The sequence below is a fragment of the Schistocerca piceifrons genome, chromosome 8 (assembly GCF_021461385.2).
Source record: "Schistocerca piceifrons isolate TAMUIC-IGC-003096 chromosome 8, iqSchPice1.1, whole genome shotgun sequence".
Lineage (NCBI taxonomy): Eukaryota > Metazoa > Arthropoda > Insecta > Orthoptera > Acrididae > Schistocerca > Schistocerca piceifrons.
In genome coordinates this window covers 434,092,033-434,106,371 of record NC_060145.1, presented here as the reverse complement: position 1 = coordinate 434,106,371, position 14,339 = coordinate 434,092,033, and the positions used below count along the sequence as shown (strand labels likewise).

Sequence of the window (14,339 nt, the reverse complement as noted above, 5' to 3'; positions counted from 1 at the left end):
CAATAATGTCTCGCGTATTATTTTAGTTGCATAATTAATTACAGCTTGGTTCTGGTTCCTAACATTAAATGACATTACAAATCTTGTGTTTCATCCGACTGCATATGAGAAAGTTACAAATAGGCCTCACATTCTGAAATTGGAAAACTGTGAGATGTAAACAATTGGAGAGTTAATTAGAAATGTAATTACAAAGGCAAAGAGGAAGACATAAAAATAAATAACAAATGAAAATACATCGCTTGGTAATAACTCTTAAGCTGATTCTCATGATAAAGATGCTTTCTGTTACTAGATCATTAGATTACCATTTTGTTAATTAGAAGCATTGATTTTTCATGCTAACATCTCTGCAGGCTCTAGTTATTTACTGCTCAAGACTTATCACTTCAGTTTCTTGTTTAGTTACTTAATTTAGTGTATGTACAGAATTTTATCAATGACAACAATCCACCGATAATTATGACAACGCACAGTCTTCTGGAACATTCCATACGCCTTCATAATGGATATCAAGTTTTTTATCAAATAGGACAGAATGATACACTACTGACCATTAAAATTGCTCCACCAAGAAGAAATGCAGATGATGAACAGGTACTCATTGGACAAATATATTATGCTATAACTGACATGTGATTACATTTTCATGCAATTTGGGTGCATAGATCATGAGAAATCAGTACCCAGAACAACCACCTCTGGCCGTAATAACGTCCTTGATATGCCTGGGCATTGAGTCAAACAGAGCCTGGATGGCGTGTACAGGTACAGCTGCCCGTGCAGCTTCAACATGATACCACAATTCATCAAGAGTAGTGACTGGCGTACTGTGACGAGCCAGTTGCTCGGCCACCATTGACCAGACGTTTTAAATTGGTGAGAGATATGGAGAATGTGTTGGCCAGGGCAGCAGTCGAACATTTTCTGTATCCAGAAAGGCCCGTACAGGACCTGCAACATGCGGTCGTGCATTATCCTGCTGAAATGTAGGGTTTCGCAGGGATCGAATGAAAGGTAGAGCCACAGGTCCTAACACATCTGAAATGTAACATCCACTGTTCAAAGTGCCGTCAATGCAAACAAGAGGTGACCAGTGGCATCCCATATGATCACACCAGGCTATATGCCAGTATGGCGATGACGAATACACACTTCCATTGTGAGTTCACCACAATGTCGCCAAACACGGATGCGACCATCATGATGCTGTAAACATAACCTGGATTCATCCAATAAAATGACGTTTTGCCATTCGTGCACCCAAGTTCGTCGTTGAGTACACCATCGCAGGCGCTCCTGTCTGTGATGCAGCGTCAAGGGTAACCGCAGCCGTGGTCTCCGAGCTGATAGTCCATGCTGCTGCAAACGTCATCAAACTGTTCGTGCAGATGGTTGTCGTCTTGCAAACGTCCCCATCTGTTGACTCAGGGATCGAGATGTGGCTGCACGATCCATTACAACCATTCGGATAAGATGCCTGTCATCTCGACTGCTAGTAATATGAGGCCGTTGTGATCCAGCACGGCGTTCCGCATTACCTTCCTGAACCCACCGAATCCGTATTCTGCTAACAGTCATTGGATCTCGAACAATGCGAGCAGCAATGTCGCGATACGATAAACCAAAATTGCGATAGGCTACAATCCGACCTTTATCAAAGTCGGAAATGTGATGGTACTTATTTCTCCTCCTTACATGAGGCATGTTTCACCAGGCAACGCCGGTCAACTGATCACAGCATCTTCTTCCTGCCGATTAAATTTCGCGTCTGTAGCACGTATTCTTCGTAGTGTAGCAATTTTAATGGCCAGTAGTGTATATATATAGACACACATACAAGGCCTTAGGAAGCACTGAATTGTTCAATAACTGTCCGGATGCATGTAAAGAGAAGGTGGTATCAGACATTTCGTATGAATTTTGGGGAAGGCTGTATCGTTATAACTGGTGCCAATCTTTATGATGTGCAGTGTATGGTGTATGTAGTGCAAAGTATATACATAAGTAGTTTACAAAGTTGTTGCAACTGTATTGAGTCAGATTGGAACACAAAAGTCTTTAAAATGTGCTATCGCAAAACCCTTGTTCTATTTCCATATGACATCTCTGTCTAAGCACACCTTCTGCATGAAAAGTGTATTATCAGCACTTCAGAAAATGCATTCACCCCTACCAGCACTCCCATTGCTGAAGAGCCACTCACTCCCTCCAAACATCCAGCAGACAAGCTCATTTTGTGTGTGTTAGTGTGGTGTGGTTGCTGTGTTGGCTACTGGGTGACTTAACAAGTCACTAGCCAATAAAAGTTCACTAGCTGGAAATGGGTGACATTTTCTTGACCATAACAGAGCATATTCTTCGAGACTCAGTGTTCCAATTCAAAGGTCGATGATTAATATTGTTGCTGAATACAGTACATTGGAAACACATACCAAAAGATGGGACTGAGTTATAAGTGGCACAAGAAAAGGTGGTGGCTGCGCCCCTTCATCATATGTTGGCTTGGTCGAGAACACTTCCCATTGACTGTCTTGTTTTTCCATTACTGCTAAAACCTAGCAGTAGTTGTATCATAATTGTGCAGTGAAGCTAAATGTTGCAAGTTGTGTTAGCAACACCAATCGTGGATTTTGTCAGCTTTTCTTCTCTCACATCACCCCTCTCTATAAAATATTCCCATAACTCCGCCATCATCCATGTTGTGTACCATATGTCTTTTGGGCCACTTATAACTCATTCAGTCATATAAAATGTTAATAGGAAGAAAACGGGATGAAGTCAAGCGAGACATTGAGTAAGAACTTAGAATTGATGTAAATCTTATTAGGAAGAAGTGTAAAATTGGGGAATTTTTAACATTGTTCTTACAGGTTTTTCATAGCGGCTATGAATTTATGGCACAGAATCGCGAAAAATGTAAAATGCAATGTCTACTGTATTAACTTCATCACTGGGCAATTCTTCAACTTTTTTGCACAGAACAGAAACACTACTTGTACGGTGCTGGTTTTGTTGTTTATAATTCATTTGCTGTCTACTGTCTTCACATGTTCAACAAAACTGCTTTCAGCAAGTGCCACTTTGGTGTCAACATTAGTTTCCAAACTCAAAATTTGACTATTTACATTTTTGTCGACAGTACTTATTTCTGCATGCACTTTTTCGAAAGCAATTTTGTTTTTTTTCCTTGTCTTCAGGGAGTCCATCTTTGATATTTTGGACTTTAGTGTTAAATTTAAGATAAATTTCTTTCATCCTGGACTCAACAGACCCTACACAACCACCTAACCTCTCAATTTTTGGATTGATATCATTTAGATATCAGACAAACATGTGGTTCCTGAAGAGGGGCAGCAGCCTTTTCAGTAGTTGCAGGGGCAACAGTCTGGATGATTGACTGATCTGACCTTGTAACATTAACCAAAACGGCCTTGCTGTGCTGGTATTGCGAACGGCTGAAAGCAAGGGGAAACTACAGCCGTAATTTTTCCCGAGGACATGCAGCTTTACTGTATGATTAAATGATGATGGCGTCCTCTTGGGTAAAATATTCCGGAGGTAAAATAGTCCCCCATTCGGATCGCCGGGTGGGGACTACTCAAGAGGGCGTCGTTTTCAGGAGAAAGAAAACTGGCATTCTACGGATCGGAGCGTGGAATGTCAGATCCCTTAATCGGGCAGGTAGGTTAGAAAATTTAGAAAGGGAAATGGATAGGTTAAAGTTAGATATAGTGGGAATTAGTGAAGTTCGGTGGCAGGAGGAACAAGACTTTTGGCCAGGTGATTACAGGGTTATAAATACAAAATCAAATAGAGGTAATGCAGGAGTAGGCTTAATAATGAATAAAAAAATAGGAGTGCGGGTTAGCTACTACAAACAGCATAGTGAACGCATTATTGTGGCCAAGATAGACACAAAGCCCATGCCTACTACAGTAGTACAAGTTTATATGCCAACTAGCTCTGCAGATGATGAAGAAATTGATGAAATGTATGACGAGATAAAAGAAATTATTCAGGTAGTGAAGGGAGACGAAAATTTAATAGTCATAGGTGACTGGAATTCGTCAGTAGGAAAAGGGAGAGAAGGAAACATAGTAGGTGAATATGGATTGGGGGGAAGAAATGAAAGAGGAAGCCACCTTGTAGAATTTTGCACAGAGCATAACTTAATCATAGCTAAAACTTGGTTCAAGAATCATGAAAGAAGGTTGTATACCTGGAAGAATCCTGGAGATACTAAAAGGTATCAGATAGATTACATAATGGTAAGACAGAGATTTAGGAACCAGGTTTTAAATTGTAAGACATTTCCAGGGGCAGATGTGGATTCTGACCACAATATATTGGTTATGAACTGCAGATTGAAACTGAAGAAACTTCAAAAAGGCGGGAATTTAAGGAGATGGGACCTGGATAAACTGAAAGAACCAGAGGTTGTACAGAGTTTCAGGGAAAGCATAAGGGAACAATTGACAGGAATGGGGGAAAGAAATACAGTAGAAGAAGAATGGGTAGCTCTGAGGGATGAAGTAGTGAAGGCAGCAGAGGATCAAGTAGGTAAAAAGACGAGGGCTAATAGAAATCCTTGGGTAACAGAAGAAATATTGAATTTAATTGTTGAAAGGAGAAAATATAAAAATGCAGTAAATGAAGCAGGCAAAAAGGAATACAAACGTCTCAAAAATAAGATCGACAGGAAGTGCAAAATGGCTAAGCAGGGATGGCTAGAGGACAAATGTAAGGATGTAGAGGCTTGTCTCACTAGGGGTAAGATAGATACTGCCTACAGGAAAATTAGAGAGACCTTTGGAGAGAAGAGAACCACTTGTACGAATATCAAGAGCTCGGATGGCAACCCAGTTCTAAGCAAAGAAGGGAAGGCAGAAAGGTGGAAGGAGTATATAGAGCGTTTATACAAGGGCGATGTACTTGAGGACGATATTATGGAAATGGAAGAGGATGTAGATGAAGATGAAATGGGAGATAAGATACTGCGTGAAGAGTTTGACAGAGCACTGAAAGACCTGAGTCGAAACAAGGCCCCGGGAGTAGACAACATTCCATTAGAACTACTGATGGCCTTGGGAGAGCCAGTCATAACAAAACTCTACCATCTGATGAGCAAGACATGAGACAGGCGAAATACCCACAGACTTCAAGAAGAATATAATAATTCCAATCCCAAAGAAAGCAGGTGTTGACAGATGTGAAAATTACCGAACTATCAGTTTAATAAGTCACAGCTGCAAAATACTAACGCGAATTCTTTACAGATGAATGGAAAAACTGGTAGAAGCGGACCTCGGGGAAGATCAGTTTGGATTCTGTAGAAATGTTGGAACACGTGAGGCAATACTAACCTTACGACTTATCTTAGAAGAAAGATTAAGAAATGGCAAACCTACGCTTCTAGCATTTGTAGACTTAGAGAAAGCTTTTGACAACGTTAACTGGAATACTCCCTTTCAAATTCTGAAGGTGGCAGGGGTAAAATACAGGGAGCGAAAGGCTATTTACAATTTGTACAGAAACCAGATGGCAGTTATAAGAGTCGAGGGGCATGAAAGGGAAGCAGTGGTTAGGAAAGGAGTGAGACAGGGTTGTAGCCTCTCCCCGATGTTATTCAATTTGTATATTGAGTGAGCAGTAAAGGAAACAAAAGAAAAATTCGGAGTAGGTATTAAAATCCATGGAGAAGAAATAAAAACTTGGAGGTTCGCCGATGACATTGTAATTCTGTCAGAGAGAGCAAGGGACTTGGAAGAGCAGTTGAACGGAATGGACAGTGTCTTGAAAGGGGGATATAAGATGAACATCAACAAAAGCAAAACGAGGATAATGGAATGTAGTCAAATTAAATCGGGTGATGCTGAGGGGATTAGATTAGGAAATGAGACAAGTAAAGTAGTAAAGGAGTTTTGCTCTTTAGGGAGTAAAATAACTGATGATGGTCGAAGTAGAGAGGATATAAAATGTAGACTGGCAATGGCAAGGAAATCGTTTCTGAAGAAGAGAAATTTGTTAACATCGAGTATAGATTTAAGTGTCAGGAAGTCGTTTCTGAAAGTATTTGTATGGAGTGTAGCCATGTATGGAAGTGAAACATGGACGATAACCAGTTTGGACAGGAAGAGAATAGAAGCTTTCGAAATGTGGTGCTACAGAAGAATGCTGAAGATAAGGTGGGTAGATCACGTAACTAATGAGGAGGTATTGAATAGGATTGGGGAGAAGGTAAGTTTGTGGCACAACTTTACTAGAAGAAGGGACCGGTTGGTAGGACATGTTTTGAGGCATCAAGGGATCACAAATTTAGCATTGGAGGGCAGCGTGGAGGGTAAAAATCGTAGAGGGAGACCAAGAGATCAATACACTAAGTAGATTCAGAAGGACGTAGGTTGCAGTAGGTACTGGGAGATGAAGAAGCTTGCACAGGATAGAGTAGCATGGAGAGCTGCATCAAACCAGTCTCAGGACTGAAGACCACAACAACGTCATTTAGTTGAGCTGTATATATACTGATACAATCAAGTAACACTCCTATTGAAAGGCCAAATTCTGTGAACTGGCTATTAATTTCTTGTTTATGATTTTCAAGTAGCTCATTAATTTTTGTAAACTGATTTGTATTATTATTATTATTATTATTATTATTATTCATTTTTACTAACTGATCCTTATTTATCATTATTCATTTTTAGTAACTGATCTTTATTGTCATTATTCATTTCAATTAACAGATCCTAATTATCATTTCTCATTTTTATTAACAATGCCAAAATAGTACCTATGTCATTATTATTACCTCATTTTAATAATTTACATGACTCTATAGCTTTTTCTATAAACCTATCCTGTTCTTGTTTTGCAACTCTACATAAATCTCCCATTTCTGTATTATCATCCGCTGTTTCAGATTCCTATTCAATGACTGTTATTGTTAATGACTGTGCAACCAAACGCTTCACCAATAAAGAAAATATTTCCAGTACTTATCTTCATTGTTGGACATTGACGTTGTTAATTGTTCACCTCACTTTTTATTTTTTATCCTTTTCTTCTTCTTGGTTGTGATCTCCTTTTCCTGTTATTGTTGCTGTTTTGTAACTGTGATTCTTACTTGGCTAATTATTCATATAAAATTTTCACAATATGTGCGCTTTTAATCTGCAACAAGAATATAGTCCAACACAGTATTCACATTTAACTATGAGAAAATCGTAGCCGATGTCACCATATTCTGACCGTCACTATCCTCTTATAACCCAATGTATGTTCATTAATTCTGAAGTCAGTTGAAATTTGAGCTACAGGTCACAATTTCGTCGCACTTGGCACGCTGAGATAATGACACACTGCAGAGAGAGGTAGAAACAGTAGAATTTAAAATATACAGTTTTTATAATCTTCATCTGTTATTGTTCTTTGTTGTTGAAAGTTGTAGACCCAAAGTACATTCTGAAATGCAATTTTTTGTATTGGTCTAGTGGATGCTCGGCTTCATTTTCTCATATAATATGAACACTGGTGGATTTTCAGTTGTTGAGTGGGTATATTTTTAGTCATTTCATTCCACAATACAAATTTATCATCAACCACCATGTTAACAAAACATACGCATTACATGCACCCCATACTCCCACACCCCGCTGATATCGAACTACAACAGAGGTTTACCTATAACAACCTGTGGTGAAAAAAACACTATTTTATATTGATCTGTTCATGCAAAATCATGTGTGAAGCATACATTACACAAACAAAATGCAAATAATTGTTTATCATTGTATATCTTTTCAAAATGTCCATAATAGTCATAGTAATTACATGAAGTGTTTATGTATGTTGACATTTATACATTTTTATACCGCTATATGATAGTGGATTTCTCTGTTTTAAGTCTTCAACTAGGAAATTGATCATTTCATATGCTCCAAGATCAGTTAGTACATTTATCTCACCATAACCAGTTTTATTACAGAGGCTAGCATCATGCATTTGCTGGCTGTTGCCGCTGCATCTGCTGGTTGTCGCTATGCGTAATTCTTGGACACCAATACTTTGTGTATACTGCCTGTACGTTTAATAGCTTCAAATATTGTTGCTAGACATGATTATTGTAACAGTGCCAAGTCTGGGACTACCCCTACCTGTATGTCGCAGGGCCAAGACAGAAACACCATGTGCGTGTCATCTATAATGCCTAACTGAGTGTTCGGGTGTTTCGTTTTGAGTTTCCTGTTGAGTTCCCATTTGGTTCGGTAAACAAGAAGGATCAGTGAGTGTTTCTTGTGTTGAACTATGCAAAAACAGAATTGTATGTGGATGTTGGATTGGATTCATACGAAAATTTCCTGGTGTGCATGTTCCCAATAATTTGATGATACACAGAATAATGAAGAAATTTCAAGAGTCTGGATCTGTGTCACACAAATGAAAGCCCAGAGAACCAGTGTTTTAACCAAAAATAAATTGGCACTTCAGACTGGTGTGTCAAGAGCATCTGTGCAAAGAGCTGTGCACAGACTAAAATTAAAACCATACAAAAATGACAGTAGCGCATCAACTGAGGAACTCGGATATTGTTGCTCAACATCATTATTGCATCTGGCTGTTACAGTCTGTGCACAGTGGGGAAGTTGATCTTGAGACAATTTTTTTCCCAACAATCTGATGAAGTGTGGCTGCATGTAAATTCTCAGAACAATCGACATTGGAGCTCTGGAAATGCTCATGAATTACAACATTCTCTGCATGATCCGAGCCGGCCGCGTGGCCGAGCGGTTCTAGGCGCTACAGTTTGGAACCGCGCGACCGCTACGGTTGCAGGTTCGAATCCTGCCTCGGGCATGGATGTGTGTGATGTCCTTAGGTTAGTTAGGTTTAAGTAGTTCTAAGTTCTAGGGGACTGATGACCTCAGAAGTTAAGTCCCATAGTGCTCAGAGCCATTTTTGCGTGATCCGAAAATAGGAGTGTGGTGTGCAACTAGTGCAAGACAAATTATTGGACCAATCTGTTTCCACTTAACAATACATTCTGACAGGTATGTGAGCAATATACTGCATCCTTCTTTTCGGCAACTAGCACACAATGAAAAGATGTACTGTTATTTCATGCAGGACAACGCAAGACCACACATCGCCAATGTTTCTATGACAGCAATATGAAGTGTTTTTGATGATAGGCTAGTTGACTGGCTTCATTCTCCAGTTGAGATTTTTATCTATGGAGAATGTTAAAAGCCAAGGTGTGTGCAAACAGTCCCCACATACTCAAAGAGTTGGAAGACAGGAATCGGCTAGTCATTTCTCAGATTTTGTCAGCTGAAATTTGTCGAGTGTTTGCTAATATTTTCAGGAGATGTCAGACTGCTCTTATCACAGAGGGACATCATTTTCAGCACCTACTGTAAATAAAGGTAAGCGTAGGTTAATTAGATGGCAATGTTGTTTACACTTAACATGGGAAGCGCACATGCAGCTGACTACCGGCAGATTAGTGTCCGGCACAGCAGCAGCCACCAGATGCGGTGGCGGCAACCTGTGGCTGTGCCGCTCGACCTGCAATTTTCATAGAACCTATAAAAGTTACAAATCTAGATTCAGTGTAGCATGATATCTTGTTACTCAAATTGTCCTCTTCCCATATTCTCTCTCTCTCTCTCTCTCTCTCTCTCTCTCTCTCTCTCTCTCTCTCTCTCTTTCTCTCACACACACACACACACAAATTTTTATCATTGATCCTCAGTCTTGTTATCCTCTGTGATGATGCTAGTCAATTATTGTCTGACGTTAACATCAGCATCATTGTGCTTTTCGTTTGTAAATATGAAGTTGTTCTACCAAACAGTGGCAGAAGAAACCAGGTAACAGCTCTAATTTAATTATAAATGGACCAAAGACTTTGGAGGCAATTGCATAAATATTTCAGATAAGAAAGAAATAATGCACAATTCTTACTCAATATGGTGTCCAAATTGAAGGGATCTGTAGTGAATGTTGTTATTAAAACCCCAGGAAGCCACAGCATTTGAAGAGTTTGGCTGTCGGTACAGGTGTTTTAGTTGAAAAATTTCAATTGCTTTCATGCTAAAAGTTACTTACCTTTTGACACCATGCTTCTCTGTCTTGATTGTAATCAAAACAAAATGTTACTTGCACATATTAGCTAAGTTGTACCAGTTGTGCTTATTGCATTAAGAAAATAATAGAGACCAATTTCACTTTCAGATTACCTTTAGCTCAAAGTCGACAAAAATTCAGTTCAATGGATTTGGACCTTCGTCAAGAATTCCATTCAAAGATGGAGAAGATGGGTGAGAAATATGAAATGGATGGCATTGTTTATGCGTCATTTACACTGCAGCACGGCTTCCGTGGCAGATATTGTGCAGCTGATGTTGTTTATGCTATGTTGGCATTGTTGGAGCATACGGTATGTTTTCATTTGGTATTTAATTATGTCACTAAACAGGCACAAATAATACACTTCTTGCTACTTCATCAGAGAGACAGAGATTTGTAGACAAATTGTGAAATATTTTTTGTGAATATTGTAGAAAATTTTAATGTAACCTTCTTCATTTTGCATTGCTGCAATCTGAAAGATGCCTACGTGGTAAGTGTTATGTTAGTTTCTGTTAGTTTATTTCTACATACTTGATATAAAGCTGTGCTGGATGTTAGTGATTTGTGTTGCATTCTGGTAACCAGTTGACTTATTCTAGTATTCATTAATAAAAATCCTACACATGAGTGAATTTTTTGTAATCTGTTGATGAGCTGATTGATAAATTTATTATTTGATGTAATAATGAATGGAACATTCTGGTTGAGAATAACAGGTTATTTAGGAATAAAGAGATGACTCACAGGAAGGCAGAAACGCTGCGTTGTTGACAGATACACAAAAGATACAGAACTTTGCTTTGCTAGCTTTCGGAATGAAATTCCTTTTTCAAGCTGTAGGAGACACACACACACACACACACACACACACACACACACACACACACACACACACACACTCTATTTGGAGGGGGGGGGAGTGATGTGATACCAGTCAGGTATGTGGTATCATTTCTTCAATGTCAATATGTGGTGCAGATAAACTGACTGTGCGAGATGGTGCTGGTTAGCTCACTGAACTCACATTTGGGAGGACAGCGGTTCAAATCAGCATTGTGCTAATGAGGAAGTTTCTTGTGATTTCTCTTAAGTTGCTGAAGGCAAATGCTTCTTTGAAAGGGCATGGCCAATTTCCTTCCTTCTCAGTACCCAGTTCGAGCTTGTGCTCCTTATCAAATGGGACTATAAACTCTTATCTTCCTTTTCAAGAATTGTTTACTAGCTGATACCCATTTCTGTTCCCTTCCATTTTACTGCTTCTTGTCTGTCTCTTCATGCCACTTGTAGTATGTTTCTATGCTTGACATAGTTGATGAAAAGTAGATAATTTTTCTTCCCACAATGTTGCCTTCACAGTTAGAAAAATCAGTCCATTGCTTCATACAGGCTCCCAAATTATGTTTTTGTACACTTTATTTTTCACCCATCATCCATGTTACAAATTTTTAGCCTTATAACAGTTTTGTTCTATGTGTTCATGTAGAACTTCTTCTTCATCTTCATATTATTGTATTAATTGCTATTTTCTGAACATGCTTCCATAAAACTTCCTTTTTTTACATTTGGTTCTTACTCCAATTTTGCAGTCCTACAAATAAATATGTGTTTAAAAATTAGTTCTCTAAATTTACCTAAGAGCATGTAAAGAGAAAATGTCATGTTTCTCCCAAGAATACTTACATAAACTCCCTAAGCTTTCTATTGTGTGAACTATATTGTTACAGCCATGACAGCACACCTGTAAATTTCATCAGTTTGTTTCAAGATATAACATTGCAAATGTTCCAAGGGATAGAGAAGTTCTTCTTTACACACTCCAGAATTATTTTAATGCCTAGCTTGTAATTCACAGATGCTGAATTAATGATCTGATTTTTTGCAGGGAAAGGATCGGTTGCCTGCTGACTGCTTCATGGATGCATTAGATTGCCTCTCAAGGTTTGATTTCAGTGCTTTGAAAACATATTATTTTTGTAATTTGATTTTCTTAACCTGAAATATCTTGTTTGCCCAATTTACAGAAACAAGAGAGATGTACTGGAGGATGGAATAGAGAAGGCAAAAAAGTTATTAATGTGTATTTTCAGGCATGTTCAATCTATGCTTGAAATGCGATTGGTAATATCAGCAGGTCCATTTCTGTACATGGTTCTTCAAGAGGTAAGATGGTTTCTCATATTGATAGTAAGTTTGAGTTAATCTTCCTATTGATTTTATTATTTTTAATATTAGAATTCTAAGCTATAATTGGCCATTCTTAATTGCTTTGTGGCACATAATAAGCCAATTACAGACAACTGCAAATACTGCAAAGTCTTTGTAATAAGAACAATATTACAATAAGATACATTCAAGATTTATTAATCTATAGCTTGTGGAACAGGAAGCTCTTGCCTCAGAAACTTAAAAAATGTGAGAAATTGGCACAAGGACAAAACCGTGTTTTGATTATATTTGTGTAGGAGTGGTGTATATATGTAATTGCTCCACCCAACAAATTTAGAAGAATAGTGAAGTACTAAAAGTCAGTAATAGACAGACATGGTTGTCATACAGCCAAACAAATATCATCATTGTCTTATTATAGAACAGCTTCTAGTGAGCTAAACCTAAGTGCTTGCTGAGAGAAAATGGTTAATAAAATATCCAAAGATTGATTAACACTTAGATGCAAATAAAAGCAAAGTCCACAAGTAGCTAAATAGATAGAGAACACACAAAATTATATGTACTGAGATAATGACAGATGATCTTCGTGATAGGGTGGCTCTTGAAATTCATTATTGTGTTGAAGTTGGTGGGTTTTTCCCCCTCCCTCTTTCAGTTGGCATAAATCCCAATACAGTTGACAGAAACATTTACAAATATATTGAAACAAAACTCTTTAACTTTCAGAATCACAGATTCCTCCTTTAAAAGAGTAAGAGGAATAGTCTGGGAGGTCTGTTTCTATGATTCAAGTGTGCTTCTGTTGCCTGGGAATTGTGCACTCTGATGGTATATAATGTCCAAGGCATATGTCTTTGTGATTTTAAATTTCTGAATGAGATTTTCCATTTTATACAGTGTGTTTGATGTTTCATCACATATTATTTTCTCTCATGCTCCAGTACTTTTGTTTCAAGTAAGGTAATTCTGAGCTTCCCATCCATGAGAATACAGACTTCAATGATCTATTAGCAGTATGCCTATCAGTTCTAGTATGTGTCAGATATGCTGAAGTGAAGATGATTTGACTGTTCATATGAGATACCACATCCAACCACAATTTAATGCAAAAATGTGCAGTGAAACAAAGGAAAGTCACTGTGTTGTTTATAATCCTAGAATTAATGACTAATTATTTTTGCTCAAGCACTAATGTGTTGGTAAATGGAAATAAAAGTAGCATGTGGAGTAAGAACTGATGAAATCATGCCTGTGGAAATATCTGGTTATTAAACCAATAGTTAACCTTCAGTTTCATAGTAAAAGAAGAGGCCAACCTTTGAACTGGACAGAGATACTTTCTATCTTTGCAGACCTTCTCCTTGCTGTTTTCAAAAAATCCTAAAAAGAGGAACTAGGCATGGACTAGAAGTAGTAAACACATCTCAGTTATACACTGTATCCAGTAAGAGCTGGGATATCTGTTTTGTACTCCTTCCCTTCTTCAATTAAATTCAATATCTCTTGTGTTACTCAAGGATTTCTACTAGCCCTCATCATTTTACCATCTTGATAATGTGCTGTCTTCACTATTTCATCTCTCAAAGCTACCTATTCTTCTTCTACGGTATTCCTTTCCCCTGTTCTTGTCAATCGTTTCTTAATGTTCCATCTGAAACACTCTACAGCCTCTGGTCCTTTCAGTTTATCCAAGTCCCATCTCCTTAAAATCTTGCCCTTTTGCAGTTCCTTCAGTTTTAATCAACAGTTCATAACCAATAAATTTTGGTCAGAGCCCACATGTGCCCCTCCACATGTCTTACAATTTACAACCTGGTTGTGAAGTCTGTCTTACCATTATATAACCAATCTGAAACTTTCCGATGTCTTCAGGTCTCTTCCATGTATACAACCTTCTTTCATGATTCTTATATCAAGTGTTAGGTATGATTAAATTGTGCTCTGTGCAAAATTTTATAAGGCGACTTCCTACTTCATTTCCCACAGTCCATATTCACCTACTACTTTTCCTTCTCTGCTTTTTCCTTCTGTTGAAT

The 14,339-nt window shown here is 38.2% G+C and overlaps 1 protein-coding gene across 1 annotated transcript in view; it reads left to right on the top strand.

Moving 5' to 3' along the window:
• Positions 1 to 14,339, top strand: part of LOC124711459 (cell division control protein 45 homolog) — a 143,661-nt gene that overhangs the window by 94,370 nt on the left and 34,952 nt on the right. Inside the window, exons 9-11 of the mRNA XM_047241553.1 lie at positions 10,237 to 10,441; positions 12,017 to 12,072; positions 12,156 to 12,294. Of these exons, the coding sequence (XP_047097509.1) occupies positions 10,237 to 10,441; positions 12,017 to 12,072; positions 12,156 to 12,294 (400 nt within the window). The remainder of the gene's footprint in view (positions 1 to 10,236; positions 10,442 to 12,016; positions 12,073 to 12,155; positions 12,295 to 14,339) is intronic.